Consider the following 22,172-nt stretch of genomic DNA (forward strand, 5'->3'; position numbering starts at 1 on the left):
TCCAAATATAGGGTTACATCAAACCCCTTCTCCATTGGGTTCCCCTGAAGGCAGAGAACATCTCTAACCTTCAATTTTAGGTGCCCCATTAGGATGTTCCTCCCGAAGGTTTCTCTCCCCCAAGGCTCCATCTCTTTTCCCCGCCAAGAAAAGCGCACCGTGTTGGCCAGTCCAATCCCCGGAACCGACGGTCCAGATGTACTTTGCGCCATCTCCTCACGGGCGATTGGCGCACCCGTCCCACCACCTCAAACTTTTTTACAGGAATCAAATCAAAAAAGAAAATCCAAAACGGTGGAGCAACTGAAGGTGTTGACTCTCCACATCTATCAAAACAACTGGAGCACTGGGCCAGACACTCTTAAATAAAACCTGGACCAGCTCAGGTGAAACACCTTCCCACTAACAAGATGGACAAGCCAGCACAGGTGTAACACATATACAAACGAGGTGACACCAATCAGTGCGTCCTACGAGCTAGACGTGTGTTCTAACGAGCTAGACGTGTGTGCTAACGAGCTAGACGTGCTAAAGTCCAACCTCAAAACATAAATGGAAAACCAAAGCCTGTAAAACCTTCCCCTTTTAAGACAACAAATATATCCTATATTTTTGTTGGACAAGTTCGCTCACAACCAACAAAAAACAACCTCCATTTCACATTATAATCTACTACAATGCTTCACCTTCTACAATATTAACATGTCTACTGGCTGTCAACAATTTAAAAACAAGAAAACACACATTTCTAAATAACAATATACAATCCTATCTTTTCTCCTTTTTCTTTCTAAAGAAAAATGTTTTCCCCACAAGCTTCTAGAACTCTCCTCCCCTTGGAAGAGACCAAACAAAACTGATAAGGAAATGTGTTTTAATAAATGATTAGAATGTTACAGTCCTGAAACCATAGGTCTGATACCATATGATTGTATGAAATTAATTTCAATCATTAGATTATTATAACACGTGTGTGTAAGTGTTAGACTCATTCGATGATTATATATATATTTTAGTCCGAATCAACTTTTGGGAACAATGTGTCTAGTGTTTTGAGAACAGACTATCTGTCTGAGCCAGATCCGGGGAGAGCTTGGCTGGGACACTGAGAACTTCCCAGTCCCAGGTCTCTCCCTACCTTAGGGGAGGGTAGGAAGACACTATTGGTCCTTCTGTAGCTCAGTTGGTAGAGCATGGCGCTTGTAACGCCAGGGTAGTGGGTTCGATCCCCGGGACCACCCATACGTAGAATGTATGCACACATGACTGTAAGTCGCTTTGGATAAAAGTGTCTGATAAATGGCATATATTACTATTCTCACGTAATTCCCTCGGCTCTATTGGCGGGCGGGTTTGATGGTTGGTGTGGAAGTATGTGTGTTACCATAAATTGAAGGTCCTGTACTGTACACGCCAGAACGTTCCCATGAATAAACATTTAACTTTGGTAGACTGGGCCTCTGTCTGTTTCCTTTTCTATCAGTATCTTACAAATCCTGATGTAACAGACTAAGGGTAACTTAATTGAATTGGTAAATGAACAGGACTATAGAATTCTCCTGAATTCTCCAATAAGCCAAAATAAATTGTGATACATGGCAATGCAATGGCTAAACGCAAAACTATTTGACTTGCCAACCCTCGAGAAAATCTTTCAGGGTTCACTCGATAGGCATTTTGTTGGATCTGGGCACAGTCCCTAATGTCATGCTTTAGTACATTTGGGTTGGCACATCTGAGAATGAACCCTGATATTCTAAAAGCAGAGCAACAATGTCAATATAATTGTACCCAAAATTGTCAGTTGGTTACATAAATAATTATGATTACTAAATGTAAACTTAAAATGGGCCATACTGTATACACAAACATCTGCCACAATAATCATATTACTTGTATTTTTTTAAACAAGCACCTTATAAACTGCACAAGCACCAAAAACACTGTTGTTTTGACAAGTAGCAATAAATCACTGATACTGATTAGGGGGGGGAAATCAGGTTGTACGTGCTGTTGAAACTAACACAACTAAACAAAACACATGGAAATGGGAGATATCTTTCACCTCACTGGTTAGAGGACAACCTGCAGAAGACAGTCAGCTGCATTTGGGCGTGATACATTTAAATGTAGGGGACGTTGAACAAAGGAACACAACACTTATTTGTCATAACTCATCGATATCATGCTAAAATCATTTGTGTGACAGAAGGGAAATGAGGTTGCACGTCCTGTTAAAACTAACAGCTCAAAAACCACACGGAATCTGGGAATAATGTGTACATCATTGCATTTTGATTCAAGTGGTTCACCAACGTGGTAAGTGTAACAACTATTTTTTTTGTTTGTCACTTTTTGTTAAATAACATAAATAGTACTCTTTCAATTCAGAGCCTGGATTTTCCCCCTGAGGCTAATATCCATATCATGTTGAAACCAATAGAACAGAGGACAAACATTTAGGGTTCTACATTGCGACATCATTAAAATACTCCTACTATAATGTTAAAACATTCTACATTGTGACATTATTTAATTGATATGATTTTTCAAATTCAACTCCTTCATGTATGTTTTTTCTGATGTTTGATCAGAGATCTTTTACCAGAGTATCTCTTCCCACATTGATCACAGCCATGAGATTTCTCTCCTGTGTGTGTTCTCTGGTGTTCTTTCAGGATGTTTAGCTGAGTAAAACTCTTCCCACACTGACTACAGCTATAAGATTTCTCTCCTGTGTGTACTCGCTGGTGTCTCGTCAGATGGCTAGATGTAGTAAAACTCTTCCCACATTGATCACAGCTATGAGATTTCACTCCTGTGTGTGTTCTCTGGTGTGATTTCAGGGAGCCTGCCTGACTAAGTAAAAATCTTCCCACATTGATCACAACTATAAGATTTCTCTCCTGTGTGTACTCGCTGGTGATTTTTAAGTTCTGATGAAGTTTTGCAACGTTTCCCACAGTCAGAGCAGCAGTGTGGTTTCTATCCTGTGGGTCTCTGCTGGTGTTTCTTGAGGTGTCCTGATCTGGAGAGACTCTTCTCTGCCTCGTCAGCATCATGAAGTTGTTGAGGCTCCCCAGAGGATCCACGATATTCACATCTCTCTCCTGTGTTAACGAAAATATCAGACAGATGGTTAAAGGCCCACAACAGCAGAAATCCACTGTTTATTTGAGATAAATGTTGATGCCCAGAGCATTGTCATGAAGTTGTACAATAATTGATGTCTATTAAATTATATGACAATTGTCTTGTTTTCACAGTAGTAAAATCGATGATTGTAGGCTAGAAATAAGTTATTTGTGTTGTTGAAACTCTAAGCAGTGTGCCTTATGACTTTTGGTCTCCAATATAGGCCCCTTTCTGTGTTTGCTAAAATTGCGGCAGGAGGGCGATGCACACACAATTTGGTTGCAGAATCTCCTCCATGCTAATGAGGAAACCACTAATTATGGATGTAGTATATCTGGTTGTAGAAACTCCTCCCTGCCAATGAGGAAAACACTAGTTATGGATGTAGTATATCTGCCTGGAGCCAAAATGGTGAGCAAAGATCTTAGTTTTCCACAATGTATTCTGAATATTATAGCGCAAGATCAGGAGTGCTACTCAAGGAAACTCACATTAAGCTCTGTGTCTATTCACTAGTTCACCATCGTGGGGTAAACTCAGGGGAGTTCTCATAGGCTGACAGCAAAAATATCTTCCATTTACAGGTTGCTTATGAGTGCAATACGCATAACTTTTTTATACGAAAAAAAACACTTCAACCAGTAAAATGCTCTTTGCCTAGCTTTGCCATCAGCCTGACAATAAGGGTTTGTTCACTAATTGTTTACAAATTGGCTCATAACAACAACATAGACCTACTGTAGGACCCATAACTTCACCTAACAACAAATATACCCATGTCGTGATGTTTGTCATTTGACTCGCATTCAGAAAATGATTTCCTGGATCAGCTGATGATAGTTGAACATGTGACTGCAACTAAACAGCTACAGTATTAAGTAGTATGTGTAATTATTGAAGAACTGCATTAATGACAGCATCCATTGGGGTGTTGTCAATAAAGTTAAGGTGACTCTCGGTTAGAACCATTGGATTTAGCTAACTCTGAAATTATTTAGGATTTCTGTGCCCATGAAAACTGTTTTCTCAGCGTAATATAAGGAGACACTAAATGTTATGTAGGTAGAGTGCATTTCAGAGATCTGAATATGAAAAACTGTCCTAACAGGACAATAACCTAAACCACAAGGCCAAATCTACACTGGAGGAGCTTACCAAGATGACATTGAATGTTCCTGTGTGGCCTAGTTACAGTTTGGACTTAAATCGTCTTGAAAGTCAATGGCAAGACTTCAAAATGGCTTTCTTGCAATGATCTTGCAACAACCAACTTGACAGAACAGGAAGGATTTTTAAAAGAACAATGAATATTCACATTAGGATCAGTCGCCTATTGGATGACATCACGACATCCCATCAAGCCAACTCCTTGAAAGCCTTACTATATATGACATCATTCACTCCTTCCAGTTTGTAATTGTCTAAAAAAAAAACTATTTTGCTCAAAACATTTATTTGTTTCCCTTTAGAGTGTTTATACTTTACTGTATTTCTATATCACTTTTCGACATGAAAAGTACTTTAAAAAATCACTGGAGGACGCCATGAACAATTCCTACAGTACAAAAACATATTCAAGTGTAGAATGTAAAATCACACATTAGTTCAACAACTGAAGAGTTTGTGTTCCCCTGTTTTTTAAGATAGTACTCACTGTATAAACTGGTGTTAATCAGATCAATGTCCCTGTTTTATAAGATAGTACTCACTGTATTTACTGGTGTTAATCAGATCTCCAGTCTTCTCTTCTTCGTCCTCCTCTGATGTGACCGTAATCTCCACCTCTTCATCCTTCATTCCAAAAATGTCTTCATCTTCTTTCACTTCATCCTCCACTCCAAAAACTGCATCTTCCTCCTCTTCTTTCACAGTAACATCCTCCTCCTCTTTCACTCTGAACGCGTCTTTCTCTTCTTCTTTCACAGTAACACCCTCACCCTCTACTTGTTTGTGTATTGTAACAGCCTCCTCTTCCGCCTCCTCTTTCACAAGAGCTTATTTCTCCGTCCAGCAGACCACCTCTTCTTTATCAGGAGGAGAGTAGCTTGGTGAACTCATGTTCGGGGATAATGGCTAGTTAGCATTAGCCAGCTAGTTGACTTACAACGTAAATATTGAATTAAAAAGTATTGAGAAACTTTTGTAATTGACCAAATACTTCTTTTCCACCATAATTTGCAAATACACATCTTTTTAAGTGGGAGAACTTGCACAATTGATGGCTGACTAAATACTTTTTTGCCCCACTGTATGTACTGTATTCTATTCTATTCTACTGTATCTTAGTCTATGCTGCTCTGGCATCGCTCGGCCAAAGATTTATATATTCTTAATTCCATTCCTTTATATTGTGTGTATTGTTAAATATTACTTGTTAGATATTACTAGACTGTTGGAGCTAGAAACACAAGCATTTTGCTACACCCACAATAACATCTGCTAAGCAAGTGTATGTGACAAATAAAATGTGATTTGATGTATATAGGTCTGGTGTTGGTCATTCTACACCCTGTGGATCTCCTGCATGTATTTTCTGATGTTGAATCAGACCACTTGAATGAGAGTATCTCTTGTCACACTGATCACAGCTATAAGGCTTCTCTCCTGTGTGTGTTCTCTAGTGTTGTGTCAGGTTTCTTAGGGACGCAAAGCTCTTCAAAGTCAGAGCAGATCAGTGTCTCCTGTGTGTGCTCTCTGGTGATAAAACTCTTCCCACACTGATTACAGCTATACGATTTCTATCATGTGTGTGTTCTCTGGTGTCTATTCAGGCTGTTTGACTGAGTAAAACTCTTCCCACACTGATTACAGCTATAAGGTTTCTCCCCTGTGTGTGTTCTCTGGTGTCCTTTAAGGTGTTCTATCCGAGAAAAGCTTTTCCCACATTGCTCACAGCTATATGGCTGCTCTCCTGTGTGTGTTCTCTGGTGTGATACCAGGTTGCTTGACTGAGTAAAACTCTTGCCACATTGCTCACAGCTATATGGCTGCTCTCCTGTGTGTGTTCTCTGGTGTGATAGCAGGTTACGTGACTGAGTAAAACTCTTGCCACACTGGTCACAGATATAAGGCTTCTCCCCTGTGTGTGTTCTCTGGTGCTCTTTAAGGCGTTCTCCCCGAGAAAAGTTTTTCCCACATTGCTCACAGCTATATGGCTGCTCTCCTGTGTGTATTCTCTGATGTGATACCAGGTTGCTTGACTGAGTAAAACTCTTGCCACACTGATCACAGCTGTATGGCTGCTCTCCTGTGTGTGTTCTCTGGTGTGATACCAGGTTGCTTGCCTGAGTAAAACTCTTGCCACACTGTTCACAGCTGTAAGGCTTATCTCTTGTGTGTGTTCTCTGGTGTGTTTTCAGATTACTTGAATGAGTAAAACTCTTCCCACATTGATTACAGCTATAAGGCTTCTCCCCTGTGTGTACTCGCTGGTGATTTTTAAGTTCTGATGAAGATTTGAATCGTTTCCCACAGTCAGAGCAGCAGTGTGGTTTCTTTCCTGTGTGTCTCTGCTGGTGTTTTTTGAGGTGTTCTGATCTGGAGAGACTCTTCTCTGCCTCTTCAGCATCATGATGTTGTTGAGACTCCCCAGAGGATCCACGATGGTCACATCTCTGTCCTGTGTGAAAGTCAGATAGTCAATGTAGTGAATGTTTTTACAAACTTTGACAAATGTTTTCTAAGTCCTGTTGGTCCTGTTGTCTTGTTGGTCCACCAGCCAGTGTAGCAGGCAGATGAAAGAAAATACACGCCGCTGATTTTCTACCAAATATTTTTTTGCAATGACTGACTACACCAATAATCACAACAACAAGAAATGAATGAGCAGCGTGGAAATGTTTGTAAAACAAGAAACGTAAGCATGAAGTAATGTGGTAAATTGTTCCTTGTAATCACATTTTTGTGACAAGAGTCTTCTAACCAATGTGTTAAAATAATTAATTTAAATACAATAGTAATGATGAATAGTTGTACAAGTGAACATCAAGAATCACCAAAGTGCCTCCATATCACAACACATCACTACACACCACACTGTCCTGCCAGATAAACTGATGATTTATTATTATAGTTCAGGGCTCTACGCTGACATGTGTTCCTAAGTGTATATACTGAACAAAAAAATAAACGCAACACGGAAAGTGTTGGTCCCATGATTCATGCGGGATCATCTGAGGAGGGGGTGCTGAGGAGTATTTCTGTCTGTAATAAAGATCATCAAGGACAACAACCACCCGAGCCACTGCCTGTTCACCCCGCTATCATCCAGAAGGCGAGGTCAGTACAGGTGCATCAAAGCTGGAACCGAGAGACTGAAAAACAGCTTCTATCTCAAGGCCATCAGACTGTTAAACAGCCACCACTAACATTGAGTGGCTGCTGCCAACACACTGACTCAACTCCAGCCACTTTAATAATGGGAATTGATGTAAAATATATCACTAGCCACTTTAAACAATGCTACTTATATAATGTTTACATACCCTACATTATTCATCTCATATGTATACGTATATACTGTACTCTATATCATCTACTGCATCTTTATGTAATTAATACATGTATCACTAGCCACTTTAAACTATGCCACTTTGTTTACATACTCATCTCATATGTATATACTGTACTCGATACCATCTACTGCATCTTGCCTATGCCGCTCTGTACCATCACTCATTCATATATCTTTATGTACATATTCTTTATCCCTTTACACTTATGTGTATAAGGTAGTAGTTTTGGAATAGTTAGCTAGATTACTCATTGGTTATTACTGCATTGTCGGAACTAGAAGCACAAGCATTTCGCTACACTCGCATTAACATCTGCTAACCATGTGTATGTGACAAATAACATTTGATTAGATTTGATTCGAAAGCCTGTTTGTGTGGATAACTCATTCTGATTGGCTGGGCCTTGCACCCCAGTGGGTGGCCTATGGCAGCACACCTGCCCAGTCGTGAAATCCATAGATTCGGGCCTAATGAATTTATTTAAATTGACTTCTATGAACTGTAAGTCAGTAAAATCTTTGAAATGGTTGCGTTTATATATTTGTTGAGAAGTTAGGAGCAGGGCAATTCCAGAGTAACGAAATTACACCAGACTCCGATTTTTCATTTTAAAATGTATGCAAAACAAAAACCACAGCTGCTTTAAAACCACGTTTGTATTCATCAGTTCAACAACTGCAGCGTTTGTGCCCCCGTTATTAAATATTAGTATTTACTGGTGTTAATCTGACCTTCTGTCTCCTCCTCTCCTTCCTATTTCACTTCAAGAATTGCATCCTCCTCTTTCCCTTCTTCCTCTTCTTCTTTCACTGAAACGTCTTTCTATTCTTCTTTCACTGTAACAGCATCACCCTCTACTTCTTGTTTTTTTTACTGTGACATCCTCTTCTTCCTTCTCCTCTTTCACAACAATGTTCAGCCCCAGAACATCTTTCTTCGTCCAGCAGACCTCCTCTTCTTTATCAGGAGGAGAGTAGTTTAGGGAGCTCGTGTTCGGGGATGTTAGCTAGCTGGATATCATTAGTGACTAGCCTAGTGCTAGGCAAATTTTAGACATCCGCCTGACTAACAACGTAAATATGAAAATAAATGGGGCAACTAACTGTAAAACAGAAGTATGTTTAAAACACATGAGCAAATATGCACTGAAACAGTCTAAAAAGCTTGAACGTTTAGGCCATGTCGCCTAGCAAGCTACTGAAGTGACTGACTCGCTGTTGTTGTTGTTGAAGGGTCCTGTCCACTAGATTATACATCCCACTGGCAGCATTGTTATCAGCTGACTGGATTGGGTAACGCAGTGTAAGTAAATGTTTATTTTATTTCCTGACAAAAAAAAGGCTATTTTTAAAATGTGTCATTAAATAATAATATTATATTGATATGTCGAAATGAAAGCATGTGTTTATTGATTAGTGAAGATTTGTAATGAATGAGAATTTAAACTTTACATCTAACGCTGCATTTAAGGCAATGTCATATTCCTTCAGTCAAACAAACGCTCTGCAGCATAGTTTAACAGTGATCTACGTTCTATGAAAGCTGCTGGGAGAAAGCTTTGTTTTCCTTGAGCTATTCTCCAGTTAACTGATACAGTTAGGCCCTGGTATATCAACAGACTGCAAACAAAGAGGCACTGAACACTGCACACAAGTTATACTTTACCAATCTCATTGCAAATGGTGATTGGAACCCCAGAATTATATTTTCTGTAGTAAAGAAATGAGTTCAACCACTCGCTAACTCCTTCTTTACCCACTCCATTGAATAAAGTACTATTTTTCATGCATTTTTCAAATCCTAAAATCCAAAATAAAGAGCATTTACTTCACTGTACAATCTACCCCTTGATTCAGACCTGCCCCCCTGCTTCACACTGAGCCTCCCAGCTACAGTTTCACCACATTCTCATTGACAACCCCAACATCTGTCTCTGAAATTGTCCATAATATGAGGTCAACTACCTGCCCCTTGGACCCTGTTCCCACAGGACTCATACAATCATAAATCACTTTCTTAATTCAGGCACTGTGCCTAATTCCCTTAAAACTGCCTCCATCAAACCAACATGAACCCTTCTCGTCTGGCTAGATACTACAGAACTACCTCTCTACCAACAATCTGCATGAACCCTTCCAGTCTGGCTGTATACAACTACAGAACTACCCCTCTACCAACAATCTGCATGAACCCTTCCAGGCTGACTGTATACAACTACAGAACTACCTCTCTACCAACAATCTGCATGAACCCTTCCAGTCTGACTGTATACAACTACAGAACTACCTCTCAACTACAGGCAGCTGGTTGAACCTTAATTGGGGAGCCACCATGCTTCTACATCTGCATTGCTGTTTGGGATTTTAGGCTGAGATTCTATAAATCACTTTGTGACATCAGCTGATGTAAAAAGGGCTTTGTAAAAATAGATTTTATAACCAGGTGTGGAGACCATCATAGTATAGTAGTGGTATTAGTAGTGTAGCTAGTACAATAACAAGGTGTGGAGACCATAGTATAGTAGTGGTACTAGTAGTGGAGCTAGTACAATAACAAGGTGGAGACCATCATAGTATAGTAGTGGAGCTAGTACAATAACAAGGTGGAGACCATCATAGTTTAGTAGTGGAGCTAGTACAATAACAAGGTGTGGAGACCATCATAGTTTAGTAGTGGTACTAGTACAATAACAAGGTGGAGACCATCATAGTTTAGTAGTGGTACTAGTACAATAACAAGGTGGAGACCATCATAGTTTAGTAGTGGAGCTAGTACAATAAGATGTGGAGACCATCATAGTTTAGTAGTGGAGCTAGTACAATAACAAGGTATGGAGACCATCATAGTATAGTTGTGGTACTAGTACAATAACAAGGTGGAGACCATCATAGTAAAGTAGTGGTACTAGACCACCATCAATTTCAACTGACTTGAGAAGAAATAGGGAATTATTTCTAAGTGTAAGGGTGCCAATATATTTGGCTGCAGCTGTATCCAAACAAAGTAATTTAGCAATATCCAAATCATATATCAAATCAAATTCAAAGTTGGAGTGAAGAGTAGCAAAATTCAATTAATCTATATAATAACTTAATAGACTAGAGTCCTGTCCAGGGGAAGTACTTGTACATCAAGCTGCCTCACACTACAGAAACAGCTACAAGCCACGGCTACTTCCTTCCTTTTATAATAATTTACATTTAGCAATATCCAAATCATATTATGAATTACATCAGAGGGTTTATACTTGTATACAATCAATCAAAGTTCATAATGAAAAATGAAATACACATTTTAAAATATTTAATTTGATTTTAGACACGATCAAGATGAATAAACAACAGAAACAGACAGGCCTGTTGTTTTGGTCAGATTTTCATGTCTGAATTCATTTAAACAATATGATTTACTGTGACAAACAAAAACACAAATTCCCAGTCAGAACACAGTCTCTCTATTCTCACATGTGATGTCAGGTCCTCTGACTGGGAAAATGTCTTTCCACACTGAGAGCAGTGGTATGTCTTCTCCTTCTGTGTATGTATTCTTTCATGCTTATTCAGATGCCTTAACCGGTTAAATCTCTTTCCACACTGGGAGCAGTGGTAGGTCTTATCCCCTCCTGAGTGTGTCCTGTCATGCCTAGTCAGGCGCATTTACTTGGCAAAACACTTTCCACACAGGGAGCATTGGCTTTTCTTGTGTGTGTCCCCTCATGCTTTTTCAGACTCGTTAACCACCTAAAACTCTTTTCACACTGGGAACAGTGGAAGGGCTTTTCTCCTGTATGTATTCTCTCATGTGCTTTCAGATGTAGTAATCGGGTAAAACTATTTCCACAGTAGGAGCAGTGGTGTTGTCTCGCTGGTTTGGGCATTTCTGTGTCTGGTTCCTCTGAAGGACTCTTTCTGCTATCAGAGTGAGAGTTTGGTCTCTCTCCTGCCAAAGACAGAGTAATTTGTCTAAAGAGAGACCTGAATGAAATCTCCACATGATAAAACTGTCTTCCTATGAGGTTTAATCCAGACTAGATCCCTCAATAACCCAAGGTCAGTCTTCACAACATTACATCATTAATAATAAACTTGGTGATGGTGAGATTTAAAAACAAATGATGTAGAGCTCCAAATCTAATTTCTCAGGGAATATCATGTTTATTGACTGAACAGAGCTCTGTAATAATAGATAATGTCATGTTTTTAGGCTGAGCAGAGCTCTATAATAATAGATAATATCATGTTTATTGGCTGAGCAGAGCTCTATAATAATATATATTGTCATGTTTATAGGCTGAGCAGAGCTCTATAATAATAGATAATGTCATGTTTATAGGCTGAGCAGAGCTCTATAATAATAGATAATGTCATGTTTACAGGCTGAGCAGAGGTGTATAATAACATATATTACTATTTCAGTCAATGTTATAGGCTGCATTTGATCCAATGTTAATAATGTTTTGTTGGTGGCCCACTTCATCTCTAAAGTTATAATTACTATCTTTTCTAAATGATCACTCTTTAGTTCAGCCTTTCCTTGAAATGGCTATTTTGCCCATGTTTTTTGTGGACTAACAAACGTTTGCTAATATGTTCAGTCTCCCCAAAGCGCTGGTCCTTTTGCTAATATGTTCAGTCTCCCCAAAACACTTGTCCATTTCAAGTCAATAATGCTTCTTATTTTCTGTATTTCTCCAACATTATTTAGAAATCTGTTTTTTGTGGGTATACACACGCCATGCAAGGTCTACAATAGACACACGTCAAACGTTTCATTTATAACTTGTTTGCCACTCTGTGAGACAGTTAACTTGTGATTTTGTGGTGGGTGGGGGGGACTCTCTACACATGTCACAGTTAAGCAATAAGGCCCGAGAAAGTGTAGTACATGGCCAATATAGCATGGTTAAAGACTGTTCTTATGCACAACGCAAAGTGCCTGGATACAGCCTTTAGCCGTGGTATATTGGCCATATATCACAAACCCGAGGTGGCTTATTGCAATTATAAACTGGTTACCAGTGTAATTAGAAGGGTAAAAATACATGTTTTGTCATACCCATGGTATACGGCCTGACATACCACAGCTGTCAGCCAATCAGCATTCAGGGCTTTATCACCTATTTTAAATTGTAGCTTTAACATTATATTATAACAAATTCCTATAGTAGAGAACAACATTTTCAAGTATAGAATTTCAGTAGCATGCTGCTTTAAAACCACACATTCGTTCAAAAACTTTGAGAGTTAGAGCCCGTTTTTAAGACAGTACTTACGGGTGGTAATCAGATCTCCCGACTCCTCTGTCAATATTGTCTCTTTCTCCTCCTTCACTTCAAAAACTGCATCCTCCTCTTTCTCTGCCTCCTCTTCTTTTACTGTAACATCCTCCTCTTTCACTCTGAACGCATCTTCCTCTTCTTTCACTGAAACATCTTTCTCTTCTTCTTTCATTGTAACAGCCTCACCCTCTTTTTTTACTGTGACATCCTCTTCTTCCTCCTCCTCTTTCACATGAGCTTCTTTCTCCGTCCAGCAGACCTCTTCTTTAACAAGAGGGGAGTAGTTAATGGAGCTCATGGTCGGGGATATTAGCTAGCTAGCTAGCTATCATTAGCGACTAGGCTAGTGCTAACTTAACCAGCCAACTACTATAGCTGACTAATACAAAATAACGTAATATTAAATTAAATAGGTTAACAAGTAGATACGACAGAAGTGTGTCTGAAACACAATAGCTAATATACACCGAAAGCGTAACAGCTTTAATCGTTCGGCTATGTTGGCTAGCAAGCTACCGAGGTGATTGACGAGCAGTTTCTGAAGAACCGTCCACTAGATTATACGTCACTCTGGCAGCATCGCCTGAAAGACGCACATCGCCGTCTGCTGTCTGGAGGGGAAACGCAGTTGAGGATCATATTTTATTTTCAGACAAAGATGATTTTACATTTTAAATTGATTTAATTAAATAATACAATTAAATTGCGACATACAAAGACAGGATTGTGTTGATTGATTAGTGCGAATAAAAAATGTTTACTACAGCACATTTAAGGCAGTTTCATTCAGTCATACTAAATCTAAATAAGTAGCTAGCTACTGTAGGTTTAAACTGTTCCTACATGGTGTAACAATACATCATGTAGATGTATATAATGAACAGACTAGGTCTTTACTGCTCCTACATAGTGTAACAATACATCATGTAGATGTATATAATGAACAGACTAGGTCTATACTGCTCCTACATGGTGTAACAATACATCATGTAGATGTATATAATGAACAGACTAGGTCCATACTGCTCTAACATGGTGTAACAATACATCATGTAGATGTATATAATGAACAGACTAGGTCTATACTGCTCCTACATGGTGTAACAATACATCATGTAGATGTATATAATGAACAGACTAGGTCTTTACTGCTCCTACATAGTGTAACAATACATCATGTAGATGTATATAATGAACAGACTAGGTCCATACTGCTCTAACATGGTGTAACAATACATCATGTAGATGTATATAATGAACAGACTAGGTCCATAGTGCTCTAACATGGTGTAACAATACATAATGTAGATGTATATAATGAACAGACTAGGTCTATACTGCTCTAACATGGTGTAACAATACATCATGTAGATGTATATAATGAACAGACTAGGTCTATACTGCTCCTACATGGTGTAACAATACATCATGTAGATGTATATAATGAACAGACTAGGTCTTTACTGCTCCTACATAGTGTAACAATACATCATGTAGATGTATATAATGAACAGACTAGGTCCATACTGCTCTAACATGGTGTAACAATACATCATGTAGATGTATATAATGAACAGACTAGGTCCATAGTGCTCTAACATGGTGTAACAATACATAATGTAGATGTATATAATGAACAGACTAGGTCTATACTGCTCTAACATGGTGTAACAATACATCATGTAGATGTATATAATGAACAGACTAGGTCTATACTGCTCCTACATGGTGTAACAATACATCATGTAGATGTATATAATGAACAGACTAGGTCTGGTGTGGGGCTTTAAGGCCATACTGCTAGTGTGATGTAAAATCTAGTGGACGGAATGCTTCTTTCAACAGCACAACAGTTGGTCAGCCACCTCGGTAGCTTGCTAGACAAAATAGCCGAACCAATAAAGCTCTTTAGACGCTTTAGTGTATATTAGCCACTGTGTTTTAACCCCTCTTCTGTCGTCTAGTTAGTTATCCGATTTACTTTCATATTTACGGTGTTGTTGTTATTAGTCAGCTAGCGGGGCTGATTAAGTTAGCATTAGCCTAGCTAACATCCCCGACCATGAGCTCACTAAACTACTCTCCTCCTGCTAAAGAAGAGGAGGTCTGCTGGACGGAGAAAGAGGGTATGTGGCTGAACGTTGTTGTGAAAGAGGAGGAAGAGGATGTAAAAATACAAAAACAAGTAGAGGGTGAGGATGTTACAGTGAAAGAAGAAGAGAAAGACATTACAGTGAAAGAAGAGGAAGACGCATTCAGAGTGAAAGAGGAGGAGGATGTTACAGTAAAAGAAGAGGAGGAAGAGAAAGAGGAGGATGCAGTTTTTGGAGTGAAGGAGGAGGTGGAGATGACTGTCACATTGGAAGAAGAAGATGAAGAGGAGGAAACTGGATATCTGGGTTCGGTTTCCCCAAAGGCATGGCATGCGGGAGCGTAATCATCGACTGACACTAATTAGCATAACGCAACGGACATAAATATTCCTAGAAAATATTCCTATTCATGAAAATCACAAATGAAATATATTGAGACACAGCTTAGCCTTTAATCACCCTGTCATCTCAGGTTTTCAAAATATGCTTTACAGCCAAAGCTAGACAAGCATTTGTATAAGTTTATCGATAGCCTAGCATAGCATTTTGTCCAGCTAGCAGCAGGTAACTTGGTCACGGAAATCAGAAAAGCAATCAAATTAAATTGTTTACCTTTGATGAGCTTCGGATGTTTTCACTCAAGAGACTCCCAGTTAGATAACAAATGTTCCTTTTTTCCCAAAAATATTATTTTTGTAGGCGAAATAGCTCTGTTTGTTCTTCACGTTTGGCTGAGAAATCACCCGGAAATTGCAGTCACGAAAACGGCGGAAAATATTCCAAATTAGCTCCATAATATCGATAGAAACATGGCAAACGTTGTTTATAATCAATCCTCAAGGTGTTTTTCAAATATCTATTTGATAATATATCCATCGGGACAATTTGTTTTTCAGTAGGACCGATTGGAATAATGGCTACCTCTGTATTTTACACGAGAGTCATCCTGGGAGCCATCAGGTGACCACTTGTGCAATGTAGCCGCCTACGGGTATTCTTCAACATAAATGCGTAAAACTACATCACAATGCTGTAGACACCTTCGGGAATACGGAGAACGAGTAATCTGATTTTTCTCAGGCTTTCGCCTACAACATCAGTTCTGTTATACTCACAGACAATAATTTTACAGTTTTGGAAACTTTAGAGTGTTTTCTATGCTAAGCTGTCAATTATATGCATATTCTAGCATCTTGTCCTGACAAAATATCCCGTTTACTAAGGGAACGTTTTTTTTCTCCAAAAATGAAAATACTGCCCCCTAGTCACAAAAGGTTATTAACACAGTGCCCAAAGAAGGGCTAGATGTATACAGAATGGTGTCGTCTGCGTAGAGGGTGCCCATGGTTACGGATTTGTGTGAGATTGAGGGCATCTATCTTAGATTGTAGGACGGCCGGGGTGTTAAGCATATCTCAGTTTAGGTCACCTAACAGTACTAACTCTGAAGATAGGATGGGGGGCAATCAATTCACATATGGTTTCCAGGGCACAGATCGGGGCTGAAGGGGGTCAATGGTGAGAGACGTGTTTCTGGAAAGGTAGATTTTTAACAGTAGAAGCTCGAATTGTTTGGGTACAGACCTGGATACTATGACAGAACTCTGCAGGCTATCTCTGCAGTAGATTGCAACTCCGCCCCCTTTGGCAGTTCTATCTTGTTGGAAGATGTTGTAGTTGTAAATGTCAGGAATTTTGGTGGCCTTCCTAATTAATGATTCAGACACGACTAGGACATCAGGGTTGGTGGAGTGTGCTAAAGCCGTGAATAAAACAAACTTAGGGAGGAAGCTTAAAAATAGAGGATCTTAAAAACATAGGCACAAACTCTGCAGTTGTTGAACTAATGTGTTGTGTTAAAGGGGAAATCTGCAATAGCTACATCCATATTTAGACATTTTAAATTGGTTTATTTATAGCCATTGATTCTTGAAGAATATAACACATGCCTCATGAGCTTAGTTCAACTGTTGTACCCCATCAGAACCCACAATAATATTTTTTTCACTCCTATGTTTAGAAACAATGTAACCCACCACTGTAGCCTCAACATGGTTAAAACTATAATGTTGATATCATGAATGATATCATGGATGGTCAGTCCTTGCATCCACAGCTCTGTCTATGAATTTGAGAGTGTAATGGATATCCTTCTCTTCGTCTGAGGAGGAGTAAGGATCGGACCAAAGTGCAGCGTGGTAAGTGTTCATGCTGATTTTTAATTCAAACTCAGAACACTAAACAAAAAATAACAACGTAAATTTACAAAACGGAAACAGTACCGTGTGGCCAAAACACTCACACGGAAACAAACACCCACAAACCAAGAGTGAAACCCAGGCTACCTAAGTATGATTCTCAATCGGAGACAACTAACGACACCTGCCTCTGATTGAGAACCACACTAGGCCGAACACAAAAAACAACATAGAAAAAACAACATAAACTGCGCACCCAAACTCACACCCTGACGATACTAAAACAAATAATAAAATAACAGAACTATGGTCAGAACTTGACAGTACCCCCTCCCCCCAAAGTTGCGGACTCCGGACGCAAAACCTGAACCTATAGGGGAGGGTCTGGGTGGGCCTCTGTCCGCGGTGGCGGCTCTGGCGCGGGACGTGGAGCCCACTTCAACCACCCCCGTGGCCTCTTACGAGCGGCGACCCTCGCCGCCGACCTCCGACTGGGTACCCTAGCCATGGGTACTGAATGGACGGGAGATTTCGGCAGCGTCGGACAGGCGGGAGACTCCGGCAGCGCCGGACAGGTGGGGGACTCCGGCGACTCCTGGCTGACTGATGGCTCCTGGCTGGCTGATGGCTCCGGCGACTCCTGGCTGGCTGACGGCTCCGGCGGCTCCTGGCTGGCTGACGGCTCCGGTGGCTCCTGGCTGGCTGGCGGCTCCGGCGGCTCAGGATAAGACTGGCGGCTCTGGCGGCTCAGGATAAGACTGGCGGCTCTGGCGGCTCAGGATAAGACTGGCGGCTCTGGCGGCTCAGGATAAGACGGGAGACTCTGGCGGCTCAGGACAGACGGGAGACTCTGGCGGCTCAGGACAGACGGGAGACTCTGGCGGCTCAGGACAGACGGGAGACTCTGGCGGCTCAGGACAGACGGGAGACTCTGGCGGCTCAGGACAGACGGGAGACTCTGGCGGCTCAGGACAGACGGGAGACTCTGGCGGCTCAGGACAGACGGGAGACTCTGGCGGCTCAGGACAGACGGGAGACTCTGGCGGCTCAGGACAGACGGGAGACTCTGACGGCTACCATTTTCTTCCCTAACTCCATGCATTACCTTCCTACTCTGCCTGGCCCTAACCGACTTAAAGAGACCCGGTCAACCACTCGCCACGGTAAGCATGGGGAGTTGGCTCAGGTCTCCTACCTGACTTAGCCACACTCTCCGTGTTCCCCTCCCAAGACATTTTTGGGGGTGCCTTTCGTGCCTGTTGCACTGCCGTGCTAACTCCTCATATCGCCGCTGCTCGGCTTTAGCTGCCTCCAGCTCTTCCCATGTCCATTCCTACAGATAGCTCTTCTCCTCCTTCTCACGCTGCTTGGTCTTCTTTTGGTGGGTGGTTCTGTAACGGTTGTCGTTGGTGGAAGAAGGAGTAGGCCAAAGCGCAGCGTGGTACATGTTCATATTTACTTTTAATACACTGAACACAAAAGAACATGAGAATAAATGAAAACCGAAACAGTCCCGTATGGTGCAAACACTGAAACGGAAAATAACCACCCACAAACAAAAGTGGGAAAACAGGCTACCTAAGTATGGTTCTCAATCAGAGACAACGATTGACAGCTGCCTCTGATTGGGAACCATACCAGGTCAAACAGAAATCTAAACACAAGAACAAAACATAAAATGCCCACCCCAACTCACGCCCTGACCAACCTAAAATAGAGACATAGAAAAGGAACTAATGTCAGGACGTGACACACGTACAACCTGATTTCCCCCTAATCGATATCAGTGATTTATTGCTACTTGTCAAAACAACAGTGTTTTTGGTGCTTGTGCAGTTAAGGAGCTTGTTTAAAAAAATAAATACAAGTAATACGATTATTGTGGCAGATGTTTGTGCATACAGCACATGTTAGGTTTTCAATTTATCCCAAACTGTTGCTGCATATTGGTTATTAATTTGGACACGTTAAAACTGTGTTTTGACATTGGGGCTATCCCACCAAGCAAAATGTAATTGAAAAGATGTTTAAAATATGACTATGCAATCAAATATTTCATATTTACATTTCAGGTAACATTTGGTAGTGATATTTATTCATGCAACCAACTGACAATTTTTTGTTGCCCTGTTTTTAGAATATCAAGGTTAATTCTCACGTGTGCCAAACCAAATGTTCTAGAGGATGACATTGGGGACTGGGCCCCGATCCAACAACATGCCTATCGAGTGAACCCTGAAAAGAGAGAGAAGCTCCGCAGTGAGGTGGAAAGTTACTACGGATATCGCAGGAGTTTCCTCTTGAAATCAGATTTGTCCGTGGTAAGGACAACTTGGTTGCTGATCATCTCTGGCGTGGGCAGTTAAAAAGATTTGTGTTTTGCGTTTAGCCAGTGTGTTACCATGATCACAATTTATTTGGAGTTTTATCTCTTATTCTTTTCCGTATTGAAACTGCACTGTTGGTTCGGGGCTCGTAAGGAATTATTTCACTCTTGTATTCGGCACATGTGACTAATACAATTTGATTTGAGTTTTGTTTGGGCTCGTTCCAAGGGACGAGAGTTCTAGAAGCTAGTGAGTTTTAGGATTCTAGAAAAAGGAGAAAAAAAATCATACGATTGTTTATTAATATTTAGGAATAGGTGTTTTTTTCTTGTTTTTAATTGTTGCCCGCCAGAAGCCACCATGTTGATATTGGTGAAGCATTGTAGTTGATTATAATGTGAAATGGAAGTTGTTTTCTGTTGGTGGTGAGCAAACTTGTCCAACAAAAATATAGGATATATTTGTTGTCTTAAGGGGGAAGGTGTTCCAGGCTTTGGTTTTTCCATTTATGTTTTGAGGTTGGACTTTAGCACGTGTAGCTCGTTAGCACGTGTAACTCGTTAGCAGGTGAAGCTCGTTAGCACTGATTGGTGTTACCTCGTTAGTCAGTATGTGTTACACCTGTGCTGGCTTGTCCATCTCGTTAGTGGGAAGGTTTTTCACCTGAGCTGGTCCAGATTATATTTAAGAGTGTCTGGCCCAGTGCTCCAGTTGTCTTGATAGATGTGGAGAGGCAACACCTTTAGTTGATCCACCTTTTTCTATTAAAGATGTCTTTCATTTCAGGTTGAAGCTTCTTTCTGAAGAGAGCTTATTTTTTAAATGAATCAATACAAGCAAACAAGATCGTTTCCGGGGATTGGTATGGCAAATACCTTACGATTTGCCTGGACTGAAAAGGAGATGGAGACGTGGAGTAGAGAGACATTTGGAAGGACCATTTTGATGGGATGCCTCAGGATAGAGGTGAAGGAAGTGCTCTGCCTTCAAGGGAACCCGAATGAGAAGGCTTTTGATGTGACGTTTCACAAAGAAGAAAAACATGACGAAGTAATGAAGATGGCAAAGGAAGCGGTGGTCAATTTCAGGGTGGTCACCGTAACCATGTACAATCCGCATGTGAAAGATGAAGAGGTGAGGGCCTTTCTGGGGAGGTACATGGACAATGTCTCCTCAGCGAGGTACCTCAGGGACTCCCTGGGTTTCTGGAACGGAAAGAGAGGTTTCCAGGCGTTACTCAGGGAGTCCCCGAAGAGTGTGGATGGCTACCTCCATCCTCCGGCGATGTTCTCCCTGGGGGCTGACAGGGAAACACTATACTATGCACGTCAGCCCCCGTTCTGCAGGCGTTCTATGGCCTATGGCCATATCCTGGCCTCGTGCAGCGCCAAGAGGTGTCGATTTTGTGGGTTCGGAAGAGCACGAGGCCAAGGAATGTGACGAGCCCAAGGCTTGCCACGGGTGTGGCTCAAGAGCACACCTGTGGCGTGATTGCCCGGCTCGTCACAGGTCATACGCGTCTGCAGCTGGGGGGGGGAGCGGGGGATGGGGGGAGGAAAGAGAGGACGCATGCGGATTGTACGGATGGCACAGGGGAAAGGACGGAGAAGGACGAAGAAGGGAAGAAGGAAGAGGCGAAAAGAAAGAGGCGAGAAGATGGAAAGAAGGAAAAAGAAGGAGAGATTAAAAAGAAGGTGGAAGAACGTGGAGGAGCAGAGAAGAGGGAGAAGGGGACAGTGGTACGAGAAGGAGTGGAAGAGGGAACGGGGACAGTGACGGGGAAGGAGGGAGGAATGGAGGTGGGAGGGGAGGGGGTGGGAGGGGGAGATGGGGGAAGGAGTGGGGGACAGCCTGCCAGGCTTCCTCGAGGTCGAAATGAGGGATTTGGTGGAGGAGTTAGCGGGGATGGGATGTTGTGTCTCCCCGCTACCTCCTTCACCAAAGAAGAAAGGGATGAAGAGGGGGAGCTTGGCAGGAAGTGAGAGGGAGGGGGTGGGAGGGGGCTAAGAGAGTGGCGGGGGGTTATTTGTCCTCCCGGTTTGCCTCAGCCCCTTGCATTTTAGTGGATGACTCCAGTGAGGGGTCGGTGGACTGTTTGCTAGAGGGATCCCAACTCCTGTTTGAGGAGATGGGGTCCCCTACATGCAGCCCCGAGGCAAACAGGGAGGGGGGGATGGTGGGTGGGGAGGGAGGACCCAACACACTGCCTGGGTCATGGGTTGGGATGGAGGACGGGGGGGCGTCAGGAGTGGCGAGGAAGTCCCCGCCGGTGGAGATGGACCAGGGGAGCATCGGGTGAGTCTCCTGGTTTTTTCTTTGGTTTTTGGGGTTTATTTGTTGAAAAAAAATTAAATGAATAGTTCTGTTTCTTTTTTTTAGTCTAAATGTTAGGGGGTTAAGGGATAATGTTAAAAGGAGGGCGTTTTTTTGTTATTTAGAGGGTGTGGGGTTTGATTTCTGTTTTTTACAGGAGGTTCACCTGAGGGATGGTGGGGATGTGTGTAGATTTAGGAGGGAGTGGGATAAGGGGGAATCTTTTTGGGGCATAGGAGGGGTGCACTCAACAGGAGTAGGGATTCTGTGTGGGAACAGAGAGGTTAAGGTAGAGAGCACTTTTGTTATAATGC

The 22,172-nt window shown here is 41.5% G+C and overlaps 3 protein-coding genes and 1 pseudogene across 5 annotated transcripts in view; 3 read left to right on the forward strand and 1 right to left on the reverse strand.

The window, feature by feature from the left end:
- The window catches only part of LOC118365129 (zinc finger protein 501-like), a 309,516-nt gene that overhangs the window by 239,735 nt on the left and 47,609 nt on the right, over positions 1–22,172 (forward strand). The gene's annotated exons all lie outside the window — the stretch shown is intronic.
- LOC118365096 (zinc finger protein 501-like) overlaps positions 1–22,172 on the forward strand; it is a 117,788-nt gene that overhangs the window by 94,433 nt on the left and 1,183 nt on the right. The window lies entirely within an intron of this gene.
- The window catches only part of LOC118365138 (zinc finger protein ZFP2-like), an 81,975-nt pseudogene that overhangs the window by 47,813 nt on the left and 11,990 nt on the right, over positions 1–22,172 (forward strand).
- On the reverse strand, positions 1,838–13,701 carry LOC118365112 (zinc finger and SCAN domain-containing protein 12-like). Of its 3 annotated transcripts, XR_008088213.1 has the most exons (3): positions 12,922–13,697; positions 4,845–6,754; positions 1,838–3,110 (listed from the first exon to the last, which is right to left on the reverse strand). XR_008088213.1 is itself a non-coding variant. In XM_052490243.1 (2 exons), the coding sequence occupies exons 1-2, from the start codon at positions 13,223–13,225 to the stop codon at positions 2,986–2,988; spliced, it is 429 nt and encodes a 142-aa protein (XP_052346203.1). In that variant the 5' UTR covers positions 13,226–13,700; the 3' UTR covers positions 1,838–2,985. The 3 variants fall into 3 exon arrangements, 2 of the variants coding, with proteins under 2 accessions (XP_052346203.1, XP_052346202.1); XM_052490243.1 differs by lacking the exon at positions 4,845–6,754 and having other exon boundaries at positions 12,922–13,700; XM_052490242.1 differs by lacking the exons at positions 1,838–3,110; positions 4,845–6,754 and adding an exon at positions 11,001–11,588 and having other exon boundaries at positions 12,922–13,701.

This window comes from Oncorhynchus keta, chromosome 32 (assembly GCF_023373465.1).
Source record: "Oncorhynchus keta strain PuntledgeMale-10-30-2019 chromosome 32, Oket_V2, whole genome shotgun sequence".
Taxonomy (NCBI): domain Eukaryota; kingdom Metazoa; phylum Chordata; class Actinopteri; order Salmoniformes; family Salmonidae; genus Oncorhynchus; species Oncorhynchus keta.